General features: G+C 39.4%; 1 protein-coding gene across 3 annotated transcripts in view; it reads left to right on the plus strand.

The window, feature by feature from the left end:
• Positions 1–26,207, plus strand: part of ZPBP (zona pellucida binding protein) — a 110,449-nt gene extending 84,242 nt beyond the window's left edge. For 2 of the 3 annotated variants that reach the window (XM_077781142.1, XM_077781143.1), the window contains one exon: positions 26,019–26,207. In XM_077781142.1, coding sequence (XP_077637268.1) covers positions 26,019–26,113 — 95 coding nt within the window. In that variant the 3' untranslated portion in view covers positions 26,114–26,207. Of the gene's footprint in view, positions 1–11,257; positions 11,373–26,018 lie in introns of all 3 variants that reach the window. The other variant, XR_013339425.1, reaches the window with a different exon arrangement.
• The last annotated feature ends 435 nt before the right edge of the window (positions 26,208–26,642 follow it).

The following is a 26,642-nucleotide window of genomic DNA, read 5'->3' on the forward strand; positions in this document are numbered from 1 at the left end:
GTTTGGTAATGAACTCCCTCAGCTTTTCTTTATCTGGGAATACCTTAATTTCTCCCTTGTTTTCGGAGGGCGGGCATTATTGCTAGATATAGAATTTTCAGGTGACCCTTTTATCCTTTCAGTAGTTTAGGTATACAGTGCCACTTCTTTCTGGCCTAGAAGATTTCTGCTGAGAAATTGGGTGATAGTCTGATGTAGGATCTCATGTATGTGATGAATCGCTTATGTCTTGCTTCTTTCAATATTTTCCTATACTGTTGCCTTTCAACAGTTTGGTTTTAATGTGCATTGTTGTGCATCTCTGAGTTTATCCTACTTGGATTTGTTAAGTCCTTCCTGGGTTAGGGGAGTTTTCATCTCTTTTTTCCTCAAATAATTTTTCTCCCTTATCTCTTCATCTTCTCAACCTGGGACCTCTATAATGCAAATGTTTTGTCTGCTTGATCTTTTAGCCTAACTTCATTTAAAATTTTTTTGTTTTTTTCTTGCTCAGCTTGGGTGCTTTCCAGCTACCCTGTTTTCCAGATTGCTGATCTGTCTGCATCTGCTGATCTGTTGATTCCCTCTGGTATATTTTTCATTTTTTTTTTTTTTAATTTCTCTCACGCTCCCTCTCTCTCTATCTCTGTCTCTGTCTCTGTCTCTACACCCAGGTGACACCAGGATCAAGAGCTGCATTCTCCTCTGTCCCCCATTTCAGTTGTTGTATTCGTCAGTTCTGACAAGTTCTTTATTATATATTCTCTCCCTTTCTTGAAGTTTTCGTTGAGTTCATATCTTCTCTCTAGCTCAGTGAGCATCTTTACAATCATCATTTGAAAATTTTTTTTCTCAGGCATACTGCTTAATCTCTGTTTCATTTGGTCCATTTTCTGAGGTTTTATATTTTCCTTTCTTTTTGGAGTATATTCCTGTCTCATTTTGATTGACTTTATGTGTTTCCGGGAATTAGGTGGGATGGATAGCTTCTCGTAAACCTGAAGGAATGGTCTTGTGTATGATCCTTCCCTCTGTAGACAGTGTGTGCCTGGTGACTTTGGCTGGCTGGCTGTAGCTGAGGCCAGCACGGCTAGCGGGTGCTTTGGTGGGATGACCAGAGTTGAAGTTGGTGTGGACCAGGTGGTCCCAGTGCTCAAAGGAGAGAGTACCGTGTGAGGACAGCTGAAGTGTTTGGAAGCCAGTGGGTCGCAGGGCTGTCTGTACAAAGGGCACCCTGGAGGATAGCTGAGACCGAAGTGACTGTCCTGGGGCGTTCTGTGCAGGGGGTGCCCTGGTGGGGTGTGAGCCAGGAGTTCTGGGGTGCTCCGCACAGGGGCAGGCAGAGTTGAGGTGGGGCGTGCGGGAGGCGCTCAGAAGACAGAGTCACCCAGGAAGGACAGCCGTTGCTGTAGTTCTTTATTTTTTTAAAGATCTGAATTTTTACCCCTTTGTTCCTTTTCCACGTCACTACCAAACTGCCAGCTGATGCTCTTCCCTTGTTTTCAAAATTTTTTTCCTCCTCAAAAAAAAATGCATCTTGAATATTTGGTGATTTTCAAAATATAATTTGGTATTGAGTTGTGATTTAATCTACTGTGGTGAATGAAAATACTGTGTTCATTTAATCCATATGTTTTTAGTCATTTTATTGGAAACAGTGTATATCCTGTAGTTGTTGAGTGTATTGGTCTATAAATCTCAGTTTTGTTCATGTACTTCATAATGCATGTTTGTTTAATATATCCTGTATTCAAATGGGATTTTTGATCTACTTCTATGGCTCTTTGTTCTGTTCAGTTTTGTCACTTACCAAGAAAAAATGGTCAAAATTCTCAAATATGATTGTTTTTAAAATTAATTTTCAAATTAACAAAACCACTCCAGATTTTTACTTGCGTGATATTTTCTAACCTTTTCATTTTTTAAAAGTAATTAATGTGTGTCTCTTATGAGCAGCATTGTAGCTGAACCTTCCAAGTTTTCCTCCATTTTGATGATGTCTTTTAATTGGATTTTTAATCCATTTATAACATATGGTTTATATTTAAGGATACTATAGTATGCTCTCTTACTCATTTAAGTATAGTGTTTTGATTAGTTTCAAAGGTAGTAGGAGTTAAGGCTTTGATCTATCTTTTTGAGGGACATAATTCAACATACTGCAATCTGCCTTTAGCCCCCCTCAAAATTCTTGACTGTGCCGCTTTCAAACTACATTCCCTGTCCCAGCATCCTCTAAAATTTCATTCCATCACAACTTGAGCTCTAAGTCTGAGATCTCACCTAAATGCAGATTCAGAAGTTCCACATCCCCATTATTAAAGTCCTCCACACTGTGTATGGTTGTGAATCCACAGGTGATCCATCTTGGGGCAAAACTCCTCTCAGTCTATGGACATTTGAACTTAGGAAACAAGTTAATCTACTTCCAGAATAAAATGGCGGGATACGCATACGAAATGGGCAGAAAGAAAGGAGTCAGCCAGTTTGGAACTCAGGAGGGAAAAGTCCTTTAAATATCAGGGCTTCAGAATAGACCTTTGCCTCTCAGGCCTTTTCCCGTGGGACCCACAGAGGCACTGGCTTCTGGGTCCACAGAGCCAGTGCATTGGCTCCAGGCCCGTGGCTCTGGCTTGGTCGGCCACTGGGCCTGGGATGCTTTCCTGCCCATCATTCCTCCCTTTCCTCGAAGGAGAGCACATGTTTGCAGGTAAGAATACTGGCCCATTCCCTGCTTGTAAAAATCTGGAACTAATTTGGAACTCTTTAATTTCATCCTGTCTGTCCCCTTTAGTCCAGGGTGGCAGTGTTTCTGCCGTAAAACAGTCTCAAAACCTTGCAGGTTTTTGGTGTATGCCCTAGATACTCACACTGTTAACCAGAAATCCTGTGGAGGCACAGATCTTTCCTGAATAACTGTCAATTCCAGGTTTCTAGGACGGTTGAGTGGATCTATGAGTCACATACCTAATTTCAGTAGCAACAGTTTATCCGGCCACACCATTGTCTGCAGAGCTTGCTTTTAAGCTAGCAAATATCCCAATTCCAGTATCTCTTGCAATGTGAGTAGGCCAAGAACCTTTCTCATGATCACAGTCTGGTTCTTTCTGCCTAACAGTGCAGTCCTCCATCTCTCTCTTTCCTCCCGCATTTTACTGTGAGCAGCAAGGCAGAGCCAGAGTACACCTTTTATTTTGTTTTCTTTGTTGGGAACTTTTTTTGTTTTGTTTTGTCTTTTGGTTTTCGCCAAAGGTTCAGTTTTTAAAATACATATGACTCTTCAGGTTATTTTCTTCTCTTGGCAATGTTTTGATGACGTGTATCCTTCAGTACCCTAGCATTGTTCTAATGGTGCTTACCAGATTTTTACATGTTGTATTTTCCTTTTCATTCACTTCACAATGCCCATGTCTCTTTTGATTCTCCTTTGAGCTGTCAGTTATTTAGAAGTGTGGCATTTAATTTCTAAATGTTAAGGGGATTTCCAGATATGTTTCTTTCATTGAGACCTAGCTTAATTCCATTTTTGTCAGAGAACATACTTTACACGACTTGAACACTCTATCAAATTGTTTTACGGCCCAGCAAATGGTATATCTTGGTAAATGTTCTGCTCGTACTTCAAGAGAGTGCGTATTTTTCCCTCATTGGGTACAATGTTCTTCTGTAAATATCAAACAGGTCAGTTTGGTTGTTCATATTATTTGAATCTCCTACATCTTCCCTGATTTTCTGTCTGCATTTTATTCTTTTATTTAGAGGTGTTTATTTACCTTTCTTACTAAAGTGATTGAGTTGTCTATTTTTAGTTCCATGAGTGGTTTTTTTTTCATTTCTTTTGAACTTCTGCTATTTTTGCATAAATGGTTAAGGTTATCATATTCTTCTGTTTATGGTAACACCCTTGTCATTATGAAGGGTCCTTTATCCCTTGTCTTTCCTCTGGCTTGTCCTTTGCCTAATAAGTAACAAAGATTTCTCTTTATTAATGTTAATATGGTTTATCAGTCAGGATTCCACCAGAGAAATAGAGTCATTAAGGTATTTATAGATATTTAGAGATGTATTGTGAGAAATTGGCTTATGTGATTCTAATGGCTAGTTAATTGATTTAAAAGTCCATAGGGCGGGCCCTCAGGGAAATTAGCAAAATGCTCATGGCCACACGCCGCAGCTGAAATTCACCGGCAGAATTTCTTCTGACTCAAGGGAGCCTCAGTTCTGCTCTTAGGCCTTGTAACTGAGTACATCAGTCCCACCAGGGTATTCTCTCCTTTCATAGAGTCCATTGATTGTAAGTGTTAGCCACATCCACACAGTGCCTTCGCAGCAATGCCTTCCCAGCTTAGCGCTTGGCCGAGTAACCAGCCAATAGTGCTTAGCCAGGTTGACACATAAAACTAACCAGTACACATGCTGTGCTGCATCGTTTACTATTTCCTTACTTTAATTTTTTTTTTTAATTTAAGATGTACGTATTTTGGCAATGTATAATTTGACTCTGCTTTTAAAAAAAACCCTAATCTGGAAATATCTACTTTTTAGTTGGGACCTTTAAACCCATTGTAATGTGACAATTCATATTGTTAGGTTTAAGAGTATCATCTCACTGTTTTCTATTTCCCTCTTATTTTTTTGTTCCATTTTTATGTATTTTTCTGCATTGACTAAATCAGTTGAATATAACTGATTCTGTTAATCTTGCTATTTATTAAGTACAAATCTGTGTATTTTTACTTTCCTGGTTGCTTTAGGCCTATGGTGTATATCATTAATTTATTGAAGTCTGCCTTTAAGTAGTATTCTGTTCATTCACATAAGCACTAAGCACCTCACATAGTATATTTCCATTTCTCCTCTCTTGACCTTTATGCTATTCTTGACATCCATTTTAGCTTTGTATATATCACAAATCTCACACTACCTTGTTATTATTTTTATTAGCTGATTATCTTTTAGCGGGACATAAATAATAAGCCTATCTCACGTATTTACCCATGTAAGTACCATTTCCAGTAGTGTTCATGCTTCATGGAGACTCACATCCATCCGCAGTTGTTTTCCAATGGCCGGAAGGATTTTATTTATTTATTCTTGCGTGACTCTGCTGTTGAAAATACTTCATCTTTCTAATTTCTGAAAAATACGTCTCTTTTTCTTCATTTTTGGGCTACTTTGTTTACTGGATATAGAAATGTAGGTTGACGGTTTTTCTGTTCTTTATCCACTTTTCCAGTGTGACCCCTTGTCTTTATCACTGATTATAAAAAACATACATGTGATTCACCTCGATGCAGTTTTTTTCTTTGTGGTTCTTGCCCTTGGACTTTGAGTTTATTGGATCTGTGGACACTGTGCTCTTTGAATTCAGAAAATTGTTCTGCTTTATTTATTTAAATAACTTTAACCCCTTCTCCTTTAGAGAATCCATTTAAAAGCATGTGAGCCTAACTAACATTTTCTCACAGCTTTTTGTGTGTTTATTTTGGAGTTTCTATTGTTTCATCTTCACATTTACTGATTATTTCTTTTGCGACATCCAATCTACCGTGAAGCCTACCCCGTGTATTGTTTCATCTCACACATTCTTTTTTTTTTTTTTTAATGTTTTATTTATTTCTAGGAGAGAGACAGTGTGAGCAGGGGAGGGTCAGAGACAGAGGGAGTCACAGACCGAAACAGGCTCCAGGCTCTGAGCTGGCAGTCAGCACAGAGCCCGACGCGGGGCTCGAACCCACGAACTGCGAGATCATGACCTAAGTGAAAGTCGGACGCTTAACCGACTAAGCCACCCAGGCGCCCCTCATCTCACACATTCTTAGGTTTTGACCTCCAGATAACTTAAACACTTTTTATATCTTCCATGATTCAAGGTTTGAACTTATGGAATATTGTTTTATTAATGGTTTAAGTGACGTCTTTCACTGGTTCTTGCATGTGTGTTCAGAGTAGCTTGCAGTTCATTTATTTTCTTTATATTATAAATCATACTTTCTTGCCTCTCATACCAGTTAATTTTTTACTGAATGCTCTACATTATGCATGTTTTGTTGTTTGTTGTTGAATGCTTTTGTACTTCTGTGTTCTTATATTAGTGAGTTTTGTCCTGACACAGGTAAGTTTGTTGGGAAACAGTTTGACCATTTCTGATCTTGCTTTTAAGGTTTATTAGGCTGAACTAGAGTTCAGTCTCGGCTGATTATTCCCTACGATTGCAGGCGTTTCCTGTTCACTGAGGCTGTATGCCTGTCATTCTTGAGGGTTTCCATACTAACTAAAGATGGTAATATGCACTAAAGCCACCCAGTATGAGCAATGGGAACTATTCCACTATAGTATGGCAGTAGAATCTAAAAGCTCATGTCCTAAGAAAACAATGAAAAGCTAGGTATTTTGTGACTTGCCTCAGAAGTCACCTTGTGTCACTTTTGGCGTACTCACAAAGGTCTACACATGTTCATAAGGAGGTAACACACACTACTGCTCAACAGAGTCACAACTGAAGACTGTGTAGGACGGGACATACTCGGTTAGTCATCCCTGCAAAAGTCCTTTGTATTTCCATGTACATCTTAGAATCAGCTGGTCAGTTCCAGATAGAATTATGGTTGAGACAGAATGTTGGCTTTGTACTCATGAACTATTTTAGTTTTTTCATCAGTGTTGTGCTATAATTGGCAATATTCTGTATGAGATATACAGCTTGATGTTTTGATACATGCTTACATTATGAGACAATAACCACAATTAAGCCAATTAACCTCCCATACCTCCCAATGATAATCCATCACCTCGCATACCTCATATAGGTACCATTTGTGTGTATGTGCGTGGTGAGATCACTTAATATCTACCCCTTCAGTAAATTTCAAGTATGTCGTATGATATTATTAATTATAGTTACAGTGCTATATTTTGAGCTCTAGAACTTAATTCATCCTGCATAACTGAAACTATAATATCCCCTCATTTCTCCCTCCTACCAGCCCCTGGCAACTCTCTATTTGACTCTCTGCTCCTTTGAGTTTGACTGTTTTAGATTTGGCATGTGAGAGAAACCATGCGGTATTTGTCTTCCTGTGTCTGGTTTACTTCATGTAGCATAATGTCTCCCAGGTTCATCCACGTTGACACAAGTGGCAGAATCTCCTTCTTTTTTAAGGCTGAATAATATTCCATTGTATATATAAATCACATTTTCTTTATTCTTTTATTTGTCGATGGGCATTTAGGGTGTTTCCATATTTTGACTCTTTGTAAACCATGTATCTGATGAGGGGTCAATATCCAAAATCTATAAGGAACTCCTACAACTCAAAAGCATAAAAACAAATAATCCAGTTAAAAACCAGGCAAAGGACCTGAATTGATATTTCTCAGAAGAAGACGTACAAATGGCCAACAGGTATATGAAAAGGTACTCAAAATCACTAATCACCAAGGATGTGAAAATCAAAACCACAATGAGATATCATCATGTTGTTGTCAATAAGACAAAGAGACCTTAGAGAACAAGTGTTGGCGAAGGATGTGGAGGAAAGAGAACGCTTGTACACTGTTGGTGGGAATGCAGACTGCTGTAGCTGTTATGGAAACCAGTATAGAGGTACCCGTCTTTCTTTAAGGCTTCTGGAAGTACTCTCATCAGTATTCTTCTGTCATTTTCAGTGAGAATGTCTTACACATGTTTTACTCTATTTTCAATTGGATTTTTTATTGATTTTTCACATTGCTGATTGTTAAAATACAAATATTAATTTAGTTTACATGTGGGATTTATTTCCCATGACCTCTGAAACTTAGTTAGAGGAGATAATTTGTAGACCCCTCTGGTTCGTTATGTAAATAATCATATGGGTTAGCAAATAAAGTATGACTTATTCCTTTCAATCTTTGTGCCCCCATTTCTTCTTCTCTATTACAGGGGCCTTAAGTAAATATTTAAATTATGAGAATATGCTTATCTTGTTGCTAATCTTAGGAGGAAAACATGCCACATATCACCTTGAAGTATAATGCTAGCTGTATTTGTTTTTTATACATCTTTATCAGAGCAAGAAATTCCTATTTATTCTTAGTTCGTGAGCTGTTTTATTATGAATGAGAGTTGGATTTTGTCAGCTGCTTTTCTGCATTTATGAAAATAAAACAAAATTATACCTTATCTTTAAAAATATTTATTGAGCCTTACATTTCTTGGACAGACTTCACATCCCCATTACAGATTGTTGTATTTAAGATGCTAATATTTTAAGGAATTGTGTTACTTCTATTATGCATTTTATTATAATTTCTTTTTCAGTTTTACCATCATGAATATTCGAGCCATGAAAAAACAAGTTGACAATATTCTTTCATCTTCTGTATTTTGAAAAATCGTATATGTATATGTGTATGACACATATGTTCATGTGTGCATATGTAGTAATTGTATTTTTTCCTTAAATATTTTATAGAATTCACCAGTGAAACCATTTGGCCAGGAGCTTTATTTGTGGGAAAATATTTTTTAATCAACTTTTATGAAGGTGTCATAAATGCACACATTTTCATTTTAAATGCAGACATTTTATTCATACAGTTCAGTGATTTCTGACAGTGTTTTCATCCATGTAGCCAGTACCACTCTGAAGATACATAGAAATTTCTGCTGCCCCAAATCGTTCCCTTATGCCACTTTGTAATCGCTCACACCTACTTATTAAAGACAACTATTTATCCATTCACCTCTTCACAGGCGTTTGGGTTGTTTCTAGTTTGGGCTATTATGAATAGCCAAAAAACCTCTGCGTGAGTTTTTGCGTGGACCTACATTCTCATTTCTCTTGGGTGACTACGTGAGAGTTAAAGTGTAGGGGAATATGGTAAGGTGTGTTTAACCTGTTAATAAACTCCCAAAGTTTAAAGAGTATTGGTTGGACGATTTTCACACCCACCAGCAATGTATGAGATTTCTGCTTGTTTCACATTCTGACTGTCCTGATATGGACCGTTTTTAAAAACTTAACCGTCTCAACTAGCGTATAATACTCTCTGTTTGTAGTACAAATATGCGGTTACCATACACCGATACCAGCTGTCTTCTTACGTTCTCTTTGAGCACTCATACATATTCTTTTGTGAATTGTCATTCGTATATTTTCCTCTGCCCTTTTATCAAGTTATTTGTCTACTGAACATTGACTTATGAAGGTTTATTTGTATACTCTGGAAATAAAAGTCCATGTGTTTTCTCTTTGGACTTTTTTGGTGGTGTCCTTCAAACATCAGAAGTTTTAATTTTGGCACAATGAACTTTCTCAATAGTTTTGTTGATGGCCCAAGGATAATTGTGTTCATCCAAGGAATCTCTGCTTACCCCAGATTCCTGAAGAGTTTTTCCTATTTTCTTGTAGAAGTATTGACTTTGCTGCACACCGTTACTGTGCTAAGAGTTTAGTTTTGATTTTTAGGATTTTTTTTCCATACCTGATCGTGTCACACGGGAATAAAGACACTTTGACTTTTTATTCACAGTTCCCATCCCCTTGGTTTATTTTGTCCCATTAGTCCAGCTGGCGTGTTCGGAAAAACGCCTAACGGAAGTGGGAAGAGCTGGCGTCTTCTTCCTGTTGCTCTCGGCACGGCCCACGGGCTCTCCCAGTTAGGTGGGATCCCAGCTAGAGGCTTTTCAGAGGTGCCATTGCCGGGCGAAAGGAATTCTCTTCCATTCCCTGTTTATTTCGACTTTTGATGATGACTGTGATTGAATTTTGTCATGATTTTTACACACTATCGAGATAATCCCATGGTTTTTAACCTGTTGCCATATTTTGTGATGGATTCATGGATACACAGATGTTGAACTGACCTTGCATGAGCTTAGCTAATGTAAACTACACGTGATCATCATGTATGATTTATAATTTCTGTTTATCACTGGGTTTTATATGCTTACAGTTAAAGATATTTGCATCTGTATTCATGAGGGACTTTGATCTCTAGTTTTGTAAATATTTGTAAAAGTTTAGTATTATGGCACTGCAGGGTTTTTTGTTTTTTTTTTTTAACGTTTATTTATTTTTGAGAGAGGGAGGCAGAATGTGAGATGGGGAGGGGCAAAGACAGAGGGAGACACAGAACCTGAACTGTCCTGAGCTGTCAGCACAGAGCCTGACGTGGGGCTCCAACTCCTAGGCCATGAGATCATGACCTGAGCCGAAGTTGGGTGCTTAGCCGACTGAGCCACCCAGGCGCCCAGGGGCACTGCAGGTTTTAAAAATGAGTTGCAGTCATTCCCTCTTCTTGCTTTGTCTAAATAGTTTGTAAAATTTATATAATTTCCCCTTCAAATGTTTAATTCTTCATTGAAGCCATCTGTACCCAGAGGTTTATTTTTGCTTATTTGGTTTGCTTTTGGGGAGCAGGTGTGTGTGGGTGTGACAGAGATTTATTATGGCTGTTTGGAAACAGATCTTTTATATATATGTAACGGTATAATGGTGTATATCAAACATCTAGAAACATATAAAATGATATTGTAAGCGAGCACGCACATGTATCATTGCAACAAGTAAACAAGTATCTCTATTCAGGACAGGTTTTATATTGTCGCTTATTTCATATTCTAAGATTTGAAGCAGTTTAAAAAAGAAACAGCTGAATCCTCCTGTAAACGAGGCCTCCACAGTCCGTTGTCTTTCCTTTCTGCTTAGATACATCTGTTACCAAAATTTGGCATTTTTTATCCCAATTCAGGATGTTTTACTTTTCACTTTATTGACTGAGGCAGTCAATAATGATAGATACTATTGGTTTTCATGATATACTCACTAAATACACATTGACTTAGCTGAACCTCTATAACTTGTTTTGTTTGGGCTCAACATTGACTTACAATTAACTTCTCATTTTGAAATCATACAGTGTAATAACTTAGACATGCAAACATCCATGAAGCTATCACTACAGTCAGGAAAAAGGTTTTCACCATAACCCTGAATTTTGCTTCTGCCTTTTTGTAATTGATGCCACTTTAGCATTCATTCCGAAACAAACACCAATATCCCTTGTGTCACTGTGTATTAGCCTGCATTTTTTTGGTAACTTTCTATAAGTGGAGTCATGCGGTATATAATGTTTGTCTGAGTACTTTCATTCAGCATAATGATTTGAGATTCATCAATATTATTGCACGTGTTAATGGTTTGTTCTTTATTTCTGAGTACTATTCCATTGTATGGATATACCACATTTGTTTATCCATTCACCTGACGATGGCCATTTGGGTTGTTTCCAGTTTTAGGCCATTACAAATAAAGCCGCTATGAGCCTTCCTGTACAAGTCTTTGTGTGGACATATGTTTTCAGTTCTCCTGGGAAAATACCTATGACTGCGATTGCTGGGTCATACGGTAAGTGTATGTTTCACTTTATAAAAAAAAAAAAAAAAGCCAAATTATTTGCTTAAGTGGCTGTGCAATTTCAGGTTCTGCCAGCAAAGTTGGGGAGTTCCAGTTATTCTACATCCTTTCAAAGCAGAGTATGGATGGCCACTGCTTTTAATTTTAGCAGTTCCATTGTGTGTGCATATGCATGCGCACGCATGTGTCTGCGTGTGTGTGTGTGTGTGTGTGTGTGTGTGTAGTGGTATCTCATTGTGGTTTTAATTTTCAGATTCCTTTTAAAAAGATATTTTTAAGTTCCCATTGGATATTGGCATTTTGTTTGACAGTGTCTGCTCAAATATTACCTTTCCCATTTTTTAGGCTGGTTCTTTGTCTTACTGAGTTGTAAGAGTTCTTAATGCAGCATAGAACAAAGTCATTTTCCAACATACAGGTTTTCCCCACTATCTGAGACTTCACTTTACACCACTTGGCTTTTATTAACAACCTACCTTAGAAACTGCTTTCAGTAACTGAAGAAAATGGAGAGGATTTCCATTCTCTGAAGTGGTAGTCGCTTCTTGGCATGACATCATTTATAGCATTCCAGAATGTTCCATAGGGATGGCCTGCTTTCAGATGCAGGGGAACCCATATGGGCCCTGAATGAATTCTCCCAGACTGGCCCCCGTTTTCGTCCTCAAAGAAAAATGTTGACGTCCAGCTTACTAATTTTTATTGTGTGGTTCATGTGTCCTGATAAATCTTTTCATATTCTAAGACCACAAAGATTTTCTCCTGTGCTTTTTGTTTCGTACTCTGGGTTGTACGTGCAGGCCTGGGGTCCGTTTTGAGTTAATTTTTGTGTTCATATAGTATGAGGGAAGGGTTGATGATCATTTATCCCATCCTGGTGATCCAGCACCATTTGTGGAAAATGTGTCTTCCTCCATTAAAATGTCCTAAAATGTCCTTGGTACCTCGGTCAGAATTCAGTGGACTATGCTTGTAGAGGCTCAATTTCGCCCCGCCCGTTCACATGTCTGTTAGTCCATCAATACCGAGGTGTCGATGGCTGTAGCTTCGTAGTAACTATTAAACTACATTTTAAGCATTTCTTTGATTATTCTGTGTTTTGAATTACTATGTACCTTTTAGAATTAGCATGCCAATTTCTGCAAACAAGCCTGCTGTAGTTTGAATAGATCGTATTTATTCTAAGACAAAACTGATAATAATTATCATCTCAAACATATTCAGTCTTCCTGACAGCAAACACGGTTATTCTCCATCTGTGTAAATTCCTTTCAATTTGTCTCAAGGATGTTTTGAAGTTTTCAGGTTTTTTTCTTAGATTTATTCTTAAGGATGCTGAGGGGTTTTCTTGCTCTACTGACTTATTTTCCAGTTAGCATATAAGAGTGCAGTTGATTTTTTTTGAAGACGAGATTAAGCCATTTATTGATTACACGTGATATATGATGCACAAGCTTTATTCCCATTTGTAATTTTATCTGATACCATAATTCAGCTCAGATATATTACACAGGCTATGCCAGAAACAGCCAAGTGAATTCTATGACTGTACTCGGGCGATCCTTCTAATAGTGCACTGCAGGCTCAGCGACCATCAGCTCTACTGGACCAGAGGTTCTGCAGGCCATGGCTCCTGTGCCTAAGCAGGTCGGGAATAAATTTGGGAGACAACCTGGAATGACCTTGAAGGGATTCTAACTGCACATTGTTGGGGTAGTTTACCAAAATGGCTTCAGAGTAGGCTACGTTTATACGGCACATTTTTAGTTTTTTTTTTTTTTTTTAATGTTTTATTTATTTCTAGGACAGAGAGAGACATCATGAGCAGGGGAGGGTCACAGAGAGAGGGAGTCACAGACTGAAACAGGCTCCAGGCTCTGAGCTGTCAGCACAGAGCCCGATGCGGGGCTCAAACCCACGAACCGCGAGATCATGACCTAAGCGAAAGTCGGACGCTTAACCGACTAAGCCACCCAGGCGCCCCTGTACGGCACATTTTTAAAAAGACACATTCCTTCAGCATTGTGATCGGACTGTTACAATGACCAATAAACAACATGGGTCCAAAAAAAAAATCTACACTAAAACCCTCTGTTGGAATGCTTTGCACTTTCCATAGAATAGAAACTATTGGAGCACCTGGGTGGCTCAGTCGGTTAAGCGTCCGACTTCGGCTCAGGTCACGATTTCACGGTTCCTGGGTCCAAGCCCCACATCGGGCTCTGTGCTCACAGCTCAGGGTGTGGAACCGGCTTTGGGTTCTGTGTCTCCCTGTCCCACTCATGCTCTCTCTCTCTTTCTCTCACTCTCAAAAAAATAAATAAATAAAAGTTTACAAAATTTCTTGAAGAAACTAAAATAACCTGTTGCACAGTTAGTTGCAGTGACAGTCCTCGAGATGTTTGTCCGGGCACGTGACTGTTGTCTCAAACCTGTCTTCCTTGTAGCAGCGGGGCCCTGCCATCACCGCGCCTGGCTAAGTCCACAGATCCCTTGTGACCTGTGACTTCCCTGTCACTTCTCGGGCCCTCCTCTCCTGCTCAGCTTTGTTTCCTGACATAAACTAAAATCTTCTGTCGCTGTCACAGCTGCAGTTCCTGCTGCAGCCACCACAGCAGATATTGGCCTCTGCCCCCCATAGTGCCCAGGGCCTCTGCCTCCCGAACCCCCTCATTTCCTGGGTCCACATTTAGAAGATGGAGTGTGGTAGCCGACAGACCATTATAGCTTCCCTCACCTTCAGAATCGCGTCATCACCACCAGCTCCAACCGAGCCATCGCCACTGCTTCCATGTCCTCCACCACCACGACCACCACCGCGCTTACCGCGGTCTCCTCCGTGACCACCACCGAAGGCTCCAGAGCCACAGCGACCTGGCGTCTTGTACTTAGCCGGGACTTTCCTTCACAGCTGTGGCCACTCACGCTGAATGATCTCATGAACCTCGAGATCATGCCCTGAGCCGACTGAGCCCCCCAGGTGCCCCACACCTGGTCTTCCTGAAGTCACGGCCATCAGACGTTAACAAAAGCAAAGCCTCTTTTTTTGCCACTGCCTCAGTCAGGATTTCAGTCACTTCAGTTTTCCCTACTGTGCCAAATATTCTCAGAGGGTGTGCTGCAGTGTCCTCTCTAATGCCACCAGCGAAACTCTTGCTCACGGTTAAGTGGGCCCCAGGCCTTTGAGAATCTTCTCTTGAGACAGCCCTCTTGGGCTCCACACCTCCCATCAACCTTGTGTGGCCTTGCCTTCGTGGCTGCACCCACCTCCTCCACGGTGGCCCACATGACACACAATCCCTCTGCAGCACTCACTTGGTGTCTGAACTTTCGTCACCGCAGCATCCAGGAACGTGCCCCAGCCTCTCGGGAGCCCCTCAGACTCCCTTCGCTGGTTCAAGGATCAAACCTCCAATGATGAGCTTCACGGCCCTTTCTTTGGTCTCTTAGACTCTGTTGTAGACACGATGGCAGTTGGAAGGGAGGCTAAGGAGGCCCCCTCAGTGGTGGCCACAGGCGGAGAGCGGGCGCAGTGGATTTGTAAATTCTGACCTGGATCACGTGACTCTTTAATTCGCTGATGAGATCTTATGATTTTGTTATGCTCTGTATACCCATATATATTTTTATAATTGTTATATCTTGGTGAATTGACCCTTTTATGTCTTTTCCTTTATTTAGTGTGATACTAGCATAGCCACCCAGCACTCTCTTGTTACTATTTTCATGGAATATCTTTTTCCATTCTTTTACCTTCAACCTGTTTGTTTCTTTTGATCTAAAGTGAGTCTTCTCCAGATTGCATATAGTTACATCATGTATTATTTATGTATTCTGTCAATCTCAGTCTTCTGATAGTAGAATTTAATCCATTTACATTGAAAGTAATTGCTGATAGGGAAAGATTTAGTTCTGTCATATATATTACTATTTCCAGTATGTTGACTGTTTTCCAGACTTCTTTCAAAGTTAACTCTGAGAGTTTTTGTTTGTTTGTTTGTTTTCAGGTCTTTTTGGTTGGGACAGCCTTTTGGAACTGTCAGTGTTTTTACTGACGTCACTGTATTCATTTTTTGAAACTTTCACGTCTCATTATTCTATAGAATGGGCAATTCCTGTTGGTATATCTTCATATTTACTGACATATTCTACTTTTGTCATTATTTTTTCTATTAAACATATCCAAGTTTTTTGTTTTGTTTTGTTTTTAGTATTTCAGTTTGGGGATCTAGAATTTTCTTTTATATGCTTTAAGGCTTCCATTTCTCTGATGCAGTTTTCCAATCTGCTCACTTATTATGATAATGTATTCCTTTATGTCCTTGAATACATAATACATAATATTATACATAATACATAATAGCAGTGCTAGCTGCCTTGAAGACTTTATATCTGATTACTACATCTGTGTCATTTTGGATGTGTTTCTGTTGATTTTTTTCCACTCGACTATGTGTCATAGCTTTCCAGGTCTTTGAAAAATCTAATAATGTGTATGATGTACTAAACTTTATGGATAGTGCTGTAAAGAGTCTTGTGATTTATTTTTCTTCTTCTTTTTTAAAAAACCTTTTAACATTTATTTATGAGAGACAGAGCATGAGCGGGGGAGGGGCAGAGAGAGAGGGAGACACAGAATCCAAAGCAGGCTCCAGGCTCTGAGCTGTCAGCACAGAGCCACCGTGGGGCTCGAACTCATGAACCTAAAGATCATGACCTGAGCCAAAGTCGGATGCCCAACCGACTGAGCCACCCAGGCGCCCCATGATTTTTCTTTTGAAGATTGTTGCTTTGTGTTTAAATTATATGTCAGATTCAAAATCTAAACTCTCTCCCCCTCTATGGGCATCATCTTTGGAGTTTGTTCAGATCTTCCAACTCTTGCTTTTTGCTAAGCTTGCAAAGTAGCCAACTATCTGGGTGGAGTTTACATACAGATTTTAGAGCCCCTGACGCCATTCACTGAATTTCTCCCATCACTTTCCATATCTTCTGGTGGCCTGAAAGTCTGTCCTTTTACTTTTTGTAACCAGTAAGACTGAACTTCTGCTTCAGATTTATCTACCCGGGGGCCACATGGACTGGTGAGTGCCCACTGCAGAAATAGGGAACAATTTTACACAGTACAGTTCCCTTCTTTCTGGAGTTCGCGTGCCTTCAGTATCTGCCCGCCTTCGCTACCTCTCCAGTGCTGCCAAATAGTGTGTGCTGCTTTTTCCAGATTTCATCACTCTTACTGCAGATGGGCTAATGTAGTACAATCTAGAATTAGAATTGTAACCACTTGTTTTGTAACATTGTGGACATTGTTTTTGGTACCTGTTTTTTGTTTGTTTAATGTAGTATGAGTCCTACTGCTTATTTTCTTGATTTCTTTATAGAGAAGTCTTATCTGCATCACGGTCATGATAAAATCTTTTTCTAATAATTTATTTCATTAATGTCAATTTTTTTTCTTTGCCCTCAGATCTAAAAATAAGGGTACATGCCTAATACATGTCTTTTAAGGAATTCTCTCCTGTTTTACTGATCTGCAGTGATTCCTAAACCTTTATTAAACATCTTGGTGTTTGGAGAGGACTAGCCACCTTATTTATTTTTTTTAAACGTTGCCAGTTTTAAATTGTCAAGTTACGTAAAATAAAATTGTGGTTGAGATTTTAGGTTATTGCTGGTATATATTAATTTGGTTAATTAATATGTTAACCGAAGTTGGAGTTTTAAAAATCCAGCCTGAGAATCTTAACTGATTAACATTTTGTAGACTGTACTTGTGAGATTCATTCATACTTTGTGACCATAATACCACTTAAAAATTTTTTATTTCCATATAATATTCTATTATATGAATATATAAAGGTGTGTATATCTCTTTTATTGTTTAAAATGAGTTCATACCTCTGGGGTTTTCTACCATGAAGAACAACGCTGTTATGAATATCTTTATGTCTATATCCTAGTATCCAAGATTCTTCAAAGTCTTTACCTAATGCTGGATCAATAAGATACATAATTCATTAAAATATATCTGTTTCTTTTCCAAATTTGGTGTGTTAATTAACACTTTCACAACAGCAGTGCAGGATAAATCCTGTGTGCAGTTCTTGGCATAATCAGACTTTAGATATTTGAGATCTGATGACCCTCTGTCACGCATCACATTTTTTAAAGTGTGGTACAATTTACATAAGGTAATTTAACATTCTAAGCACATTTAAATGTACAATTCAGTGGCACTAAGCACATTTACATTGTTGTATGACCATTAGCACCACCCGTCTTTCCAACTTTTTTAATCTTCTTCACCTGAAATTCTGTACCTATTAAATAAGTCCCCATTCCCTTCTTCCTTTAGTCCCTGACAGTCCCCATTCCACTTTCTGTCTCTAAATTTGTCTGCAGTGGGTCCCTCATATAAATGGAATTATACAAGTATGTGTCCTTTTGTGACTGGCATATTTCACTTAGCATCTGTGTTGTAGCGTATGTCGGAATTTCCTTTCCTTTCAAGACTGACCAATATTCCATGGTACGATGGGCCACATTCCCATCCCCTAAAATGTGTGGCAGGCGACCAGAACACAGCCCCATCCCCCCCCCATGTTACCTTTTCATGGTTTCACATTCCCACATTAGTTCATGTTAGTTCACCTAACACTTAGGTACCACATCTTCTTTTTTTTTTTTTTTTATAATTTTTTTTTTTTAATTTCAGTATAGTTGACACACAGGGTGACTTTAGTTTCAGGTGTACAGCATAGTGATTTGGCAAGTTGATGCATTATGCTGTGCTCACCACGAGTGTGGCCGCCCTCTGTCCCCTCACAAAGCCATCCCAGTATCATTGACTGTATTTCCCAGCTCTGCCTTTTATTCCCGTGAAATATACCACACCTCTAGCCATATGTATGTAACCACATTTCCTTTATCCGTTCCTCTGTCAATGGAAATTTGGGTTGTTTCAACCTCTAGGCTCTTGTGAATGATGCTACAGTGAACCATGGACATACAAATAACTCTGAGATCCTGCTTTGAGGTCTTTTGGATGAGTACTGTATTAGTTTGGGCTTCCATAATGAAATCCTGTAGACTGGATGGCTCAAACAGTGCAATATTTTTCCCCACAGTTCTGGAGCCTAGAAGTCCAAGACTTCTAGCTTTCAGCCGATTCCATTTCTGGTGTGTGCTTTCTCCCTGGCTTGCAGATGACATAACGTGCCCCCTTCTCACTGAATCCTCAGATGGTCTCTGTTCACGTGTGAAGGAGAACGAGAGCAAGCACTCTGCTGCTCTTCTTGTAAGGACCCCAACACTGTCAGATCAGGGTCCCGTGCTCATGACCTCATTTAACCTGAATCACCTCCTCAGAGGCCTCATCTCTAAACAGCCATACTGCGAGTGGGACCTCAACATACACATTTCAGAGAACCACACACCTTCAGTCCATATACCTCCACCCAGAAGTGGAATCACTGGATCTTCACTGGTTTTTAATTTTTGGAGGAACTGCCCTGTTTTACACAGAGACTGCACCGTTTCACATTCCCACCAACAAAGCACAAGGCTTACAGTTTCCCTACATCTCCGCCAACATTTGTTATTTTACCTTTTTGTTTTTCCTAACAGCTTGCCCTCCTAATATATGTGAAGTGGCGAGTCATTGTGGTGTTAACTTGCATTTCCTTGCTGGTCAGTGATGTTGAACATCTCTTCATGTGTTCATTAGTTATTTGTAGGTCTTGTTTCAGACAGATGGCTACTCAAAGCTTTCGCCCATTTTTTAATTGGGTTAATTTTTGTGGTTGCATTATAGGAGTTCTTTGTTTTTATTATTATATGGGATATTAACCTCCTTGTCTGATATATACTTAGCCCCAAATAATTTATCTGTTTTTCTTTTGTCCATATGCTTTTGGTATTATATAAACAAATCATTGAAAAATGTAATGTCATGATGCTTTTTTCCTACATTTTGTTCCAAGAGTTTTACAGTTTTAGCTCTTCTGTTTAGATCGTTAATCTTTTTGAGCTAACTTTTACGTAACATGTAAGGTCAGAGTTTAGCCTTCTTCATTTGCATGGGGATATCCGCCTTACCTGCTGCCCTTCGTTGAAATGACTGTCTTTCCTCATTTGAATGATCTCAGTACCCTTGTCCAAGTTTGTTTCTCGGCTCTCTATTTTATTGTTTGTCTCTCGCTCTATATGCCAGGACCACGCCATTTTTATTATTGTAGAACTAAAATCAGCAAGTTTGAGATTTCCAACTTTGTTCTTTTTTCAAAATTGTTTTGGCTTCTCTTGGTCTTTTGAGGTTTCAGTGAATTTTTGGATGGATTTTTCTTTTCCTGAAAATATTGTCACTGAGATTTCAATAGAATTTGCATAGAATCCATGAATGGTTTGCAGTAGTATTGAGAGCTTAACAATAGTCAGTGTTCCAACCCATGAACACGGGATGTCTTGTCATTTATTTGTGTCTTCTTTGATTTCTTTCAGTAATTTTTACTATGTACAAGCATTATGATTTGTCAGTTCAGTTTATTCCTAAATGTTATATTTTTTAATTGCAAACAGAACTGTTTTCTTTATTTCTTTTTTGTATTGTTCATTGTTAGTATATAGAAACACAACTGATTTTTACATGTCAATTTTGTATTTTATAACTTGGCTGAATTTTGTTTACTAGGTAAATGAGGGGATTTTTTGGTGGATTCTTTAGGGTTTTTGCATGTAAGATCATACTGTTTGTGGACAGGCTAGCATTACTTCTCCTTTCCAATTTGAATTGACTTTTGTTTTTTGCCTTATTGCTCTGGATAAGACTTCCAATATTGTATTAAAAGAAGCAGAGATAGTAGTCGTTCTTATCCTTTTCCTGATTTTAGAGAAAAAGCTCACAGTCTTTTATAATTATGATACTGGCTGTGGATTTTCATGAAGGCCCTTTATCAGATTGAAGAAAATCCATTTTATTCCTTTTTTTTTTTAACATTAAATAAGTATCTATTGTACTATCCACCACCAAACATGGTTTTAAATGATATGAGAGGGAATTATCAAGAACACAACATAGTTTTGGCTTTTAAGGAATATATCATCTAGTTGGATATAAATCTGAACATACGAAAGTGTAAGTGACAATGACTGCCCATCTGACAAGGGCCAGATGGATGATACAGGTTTGCCCTCAGTGCTCAGGGATGAGAAGAGCACAAGACTGACTTCTGTCCACTTTATATCAAGTGTTTCAGGCCCAGTCACAGAAATACACATTTCACTGCTTTCTTTATGATAATAACTGAAGCTTTGCTGAAAGTTTGGCCAATGTTAAGCATCATATATCCCTTTGATGTAGGAGGTATCCTAACTTCGTAATCACGCAGCTTGAATGCTGGCAATCTTAGGGCACTTGCATGCATTCATAAAGATATTAAGTGAAAAATGAGAATTTGGAACCAAATTTGACTCCCTGCGGAACTCCTGTTTGTGTGGCTGCTTTGCCTTGGGCTCCTTAATGTCTGTTCCCGTGGCACCTGTTGAGGTGTAGTCGACAAACTTGTCAGATACTCACAGTGTGCTCTGTGGTGGGCTGTTGTATGTGTGCCTTTGAGAGGATTTCCCTCATCACCTCACATAGTCGTATTTTTATTTTATTTTATTTTATTTTATTTTACTTTATTATTTACTTTTGGTGAGAACATTTAAGTCCTACTTTCTTAGGGTGCAAACTTTCAGCTAGAAGATGGATAAAGTCTAAGGATCTAATGTATAACACAGTAACTATGGGGGATAACACTCCCTTACCTAACTGAGATTTGCTTAGAACAGAGTTCTCACCCGAGCAGGATGGTGGATTTTGCCACATGCTTTGTGTGCCTCAGTTGGGATGACTGTATGGAGTCCCCCCGCACCCCTCAGTCTATTTGTGTGATATATTGCATTGGTTTCCATATATTGAACTCTTTACATTTTAGAAGTAAGTCCTAAGTGACCATGATATATAATATAATCCTCTTCATATGCTGTTAAATTCGGTTATTTTGTTGAGGACTTTTCCATCAATACTCATAAGGCATAGTAGCCTTTCATTTGTTTTCGTGTACTGTCTTTGGCTTTAGTGAGAGGGCAGTTCTGGCCTTACAGATTCAGTCTAGGTGTCCCTCCTCTTCAGTTTTATGGAGGAGTTTGAGAAGGATTGAGGTTAATATTCTGTTGTTTTGTGTTGTTTTGTTTTGTTAGAATTTGGGAGAATTCACCTGTGAAGACATGGGGATTGGAGGGGCCTCTAATTTGTTTGGAGATTTCTGTTTTCTTATGTTTTATTGTAATTTTTTGTTTCCAATTCTGGTTAAAAAACACATAACGTAAAATCAACTACTTGAACCATTTTTAAGTTCAGTTGGCTTAACTTTCCATCGTTGTGCAACAGATATCTAGGATATTTCCATCAACTGAAAGTGCATACCTTTTCAACAACAACTTCCATTTCTTCCTCCCTTCAGCTCCTGGAAACCACAGCTCTTTTTGTTTCTAGGAGTTTGATTTGTTCAAATACTTATTGGAGCACCTGGGTGGCTCAGTTGGCTAAGTGTCCGGCTCTTGAGCTTGGCTCAGGGCATGATCTCACAGTTCGTGAGTTCGAGCCCCACGTCGGGCTCTGTGCTCCCAGCATGGAGCCTGCTGGGGATTCTATCTGTCTCTCTCTGGGCCCCTCCCCTGCTTGTGCTCTCTTTCTCTCTCTCAAAATAAATAAACTTAAAAAAATACTTCTTGTACGTGGAATCATGCACTGTCTTTTTGTGACGGGCTTAATCTTACCTAACATAATATTTTCAAGGTCCATCCATATTGCAGCAGGTTGCAGGGTTTCTTTCTTTTAAGCTGAATAATAATCTGGTGTGTGTAAATGCCTCATTTTCTTTAGCCATCTGTCCGCTGAGGGACACTTAGATTGTTTTCACCTCTTGGCTCTGGTAAATACTGCAGTGAACAAAGGCATAGAATGTCCCTTCCCTTCACAGCTGCACCGTCTTACATTCCACCGACAGGGTACACGGGCTCGGATTTCTTCACATCTTCGCCTCCTCCCTCTCCTCTTCCTCCTCCCCTCCTCCCTCTCCTCCCTCTCTTCCTCCTCCTCCTCCCTGTTTTTCTTTTTTTTTTTTTGACAGTGTCCATTCTGATGGATGTGAAGTTTTAGCATATTGTTGTTTTGACTGGCATGTCTCCAATCATTCCTGAAAAGGTTGAGCACTTTTTCGTATGTTTGGTCCTATGTGCTTTCTTCTGATTCTTCTGTGTACTTAGCTGTTTTGTTTTTTTTTTTATTTTGTGTTACACTCGTCTGTTCTTAAACATCTTCATTTCCCTGGAGTCTGCACCCCGCTCCTCCTGTGGTCCTTGGGTGTTCTCTCTGCAGTCCTCGGTCGCCTGTCTCTTTCCCCAGGTGTCCGGGGGTCTGTAGTCACCTTGTGGTTCTCAGGAGCTGGGGCAAGGGCGCGCAAAGTGCCACAAAGTTGGCACCATTTTGAGCATGACTTCTTGACTGGACGTTCATTTGGTTGCTGTTGATCTTTGACCACTTTCCAGATCACCTACAAGGTTGTTTTAACCAGTCTCTCCCTAGTGGTTTATTTATATTTCCATGCGAGCCTGGGGGCCTGGGGCTGCCATCCTGCCTGAGCCACTCTCATTCTGTTAGCTTGATGCTTATTTGCATTTCCCAAATTCTTTCTTTGTTTGAAGTAGGCTCCACACCCAACATGGGACTCGAACTCAGAACCCTGAGATCAAGAGTCGATGCTCTACTGACTGAACCAGGCAGGCACCCCACATTTCCCAAGTTGCTTTTTTTTTTTTTGGTGGCTTAGTAAAAATGACATTAGTCGGACATTTGTATTTCCTCTTTTGTTTCTATTTTTAAATTGGTTTTCTGTCCTTTTCCCATTTGTATATTCTGAATAGTATTCTATCGGTTATTTTTCTACATCTGTGCCCCAGTTTTGCTACTTGACTCACTACTTCTATGATTTATTAAATTAAGTTCTTAATTTTAATACCACATGTGCCATACATTTTAGATTAGGGTTCGTTACTTCCCTGTGGTTGGAAGTATTTCCTGTCCAAAATTCGTGAGGATGTTTTCCTCCACTTCTCACTTCTTTGTACGTTAGTACTGACTGGTCACCGATGCTTCTGTCTCCTCTTATGATTGCCATACTCAGGATTTAATCAGGTCACTCTCCTACCCATAGCTCAGAAATACTCTGCTCAGTGAGACTAAAAGGTAGAAGATAATTTTACTAATCTTCTACTTTAAATGTAACCTTGTAGCAGTTTTCCTCAATTCCACATAAAAGAGACCATGACAGGGGCGCCTGGGGGGCTCAGTCGGTTAAGCATCCGACTTTGGCTCAGGTCATGATCTCACAGTCTGTGGGTTCGAACCCCACGTCGGGCTCTGTGCTGACAGCTCAGAGCCTGGGACCTGCTTCGGATGCTGTGCCTCCCTCTCTCTCTGCCCCTTCACTGCTCATGCTCTGTCTCTCTTTGTCTCTCAAAAATTAAACATTAAAATTTTTTTAAATAAATAAAAGAGAACATGATATTTTAGGATATGTTGTAGGAGAGAAGGCTATGGATAAGTTTTCTGAGGTATTGCACATACTGTGTTAGGAAGATTTGTTCATTCTAAGAACATTCATTAGAAGATCGTATTCATTTAATCTGGGGTTTAGACAGTTTCAGCCCAGTGTCCGCTCTGCTGGTGAACCTGTGTATAAAGTGTATGTGTAAAGGCTTCCCACAGTTTCCCATTTCTCTGCTCCCTGTGTAATGACTTAACACTGATACCTTTTCTCAGCCTGTCCATACGTGTGCGTCAAGAAATATTAATAATGCATTTTGAAAGAAGGTGTACTGCGATCACACATCTTTGGAAAACATCACATCATTACACTTTTACCCTGTACATAACCACTTTAAACACTGTTGTTATGACCACAGCAAAAATCTATTTCATGTGGTCTAACCAGGATTTTTCACATAAAAGATCTATTCAAACTTGAGGAAATCTGTTGAATCTAGAAGGAAAAATACTTTCTTTGAGTAACCGTTAATATATTTCCCAGTTTGAAAGAATATTATTTAAAAGAAAGATAGGAAATTAAATAACATAATATAACCCATATCAAAACAGTGACCTGCATTACTGAATCATGGTGTTAGAAAAAGAGCCTTCTTTTTCTAATGGCCATAATAGCCATGCCTTCGATATGGAATTTTAAAAATTTTTTTCTAATGTTTATTTATTTTTGGGTTTTTTTTTCTAAATATTTTTATTTATTTCTAGGAGAGAGAGAGAGAGAGAGCGTGAACAGGGGAGGGTCAGAGAGAGAGGGAGACACAGACTCTGAAATAGGCTCCAGGCTCTGAGCTGGCAGCCAGCACAGAGCCCGACACGGGGCTTGAACCCATGAAGCACGATATCATGAGCTGAGCCAGAAGTCAGACGTTCAACCAACTGAGCCACCCAGGTGCCCACCTTAGATGTGCAGTTAACATCTATGTGAATCCTTGGCTGACTACATTTGCAATCAGAGAAGGAGGAACAGTATAGTCAAAGACCCCAGCCCAACTAGAGGGCTTGACATCACATGACCTTCCCGCCCCTGCCCCAAATGGAAGGGTGGGGAGAAGCATCGGCCCCACAAAAGGCAGAACATTTATTGAAGGCTTGTGGTGCTCTGGATGCTTTTTCATCTAAGTCTCCGATTTCAGTCCTTGCCTCATGGTACAGACTTGGTTGTCACTGTACCTGTTTTACAAGTGAAGAAACAAGAACTAAGAATCGGTTGCATACCCAGAATCCCGAAGTCAGTCCATGACAGAGAGTGTCTAGGCCCCTAGGTTCTTTCTGCCCGTCTCTACTTTCTGTCGCACTGAGACAGCTGTGGTATCATATTCATTATATACAGTTAGCCTTACGTCAGGGGTGATCAAACCGTGTTAAGTTAGTAACTTTTCCCAGATTGAACATTTAGCAAGTGACAGAAATAGGACTTGAAGTCATGGGATTATTAGAAATAAGCTGCAAATCCTTCCCGTGTTTATGGCCATCCTTACGCATCGAAGGTGTAGTTAACTAGTATGGCCGTCTTCGCCTCCTGGCTTCTGGTGCAGCATACACAGGGTAACCCCCTGGCTTTCTGAACTCAGCGTTATGTGATGAGTAAGACTGTGTGAGCTTGTAGTCTTGGTCTAAGCCAGGATCACAGTTATTTAGAGTGGCCTAAATAGAAACAGCTGGTTGATGGTTGCTATTGGAGATTATCAGTGGGGAGGGGAATGGCAAGGTATTTAAGGGATACAGACCTGCGGTTTTTCCCAGATGAAACAGTTCCGGAAATTAGTTGTACAACAATGTGAATAGAATTCATGCTGTTGAAGTGGACACCTAAGAACGGTGAATATGGTGGATTTTATGTCACTCACGTCCATTTGACCACAATTTAAAAGAAACAAAAATTATAGAAAGGGAAAAAGAATCTTTTTTGAAAATGTATCCTCCATGTAAAATTAATTTGTGTGGCATTTGAGGAAAGTGTTACCTACTAAGTTATTCTTTATTCACAGTGATCTGCAGCCCTGGATCCTATAATCCCCGCGATGGAACCCACTGCCTTCAGTGCAACAGCAGCCTGGTGTACGGAGCTAAGGTGTGCTTGTAGGCCACCCTTCTGAGCTCTTTGGTGGCTTATTAAACACAAAAGTATATTTTTGAAATATTAATACATAATAAATCACTATTATGCCAAAATTAAATATATTTTACAAAATTATGGCGTCATTTTAATTGAAACATGTACATCAAATGCTGTATGAATGGGGCGCCCACTGGTCTTTACTCTTCAACGCTGGACCTGCATACGACTTCAGAGTATTTCTTGGATCACTGCTTTTTAAAAATAGTCCTAAGATACTCTATTGGTGTTAGCCCAAGAGAGATTATTGCAGAATTATTTTGAAATCTCCCATTCTGCACTTAATCGTATGTTGACTAATCTCAGGTCTCCATATTCTTCCATAATCATTTGATTCCAGCTTGTTTCGTTCCTTGGACTTAATTTTGTGAGATGTTGTTGCTTCTAGTTTGATCTTTCATAGTTCAGGGTCATTTTTTAAAAAGGCTGTGCACCTTATTATTGCAAGCTTTAACCACTTCAGCATAAGGCCAGGTCCCAAGGACACCATGAGTTT

Source organism: Crocuta crocuta, unplaced genomic scaffold (assembly GCF_008692635.1).
Source record: "Crocuta crocuta isolate KB4526 unplaced genomic scaffold, BGI_CrCroc_1.0 scaffold108, whole genome shotgun sequence".
Taxonomy (NCBI): Eukaryota; Metazoa; Chordata; class Mammalia; order Carnivora; family Hyaenidae; genus Crocuta; species Crocuta crocuta.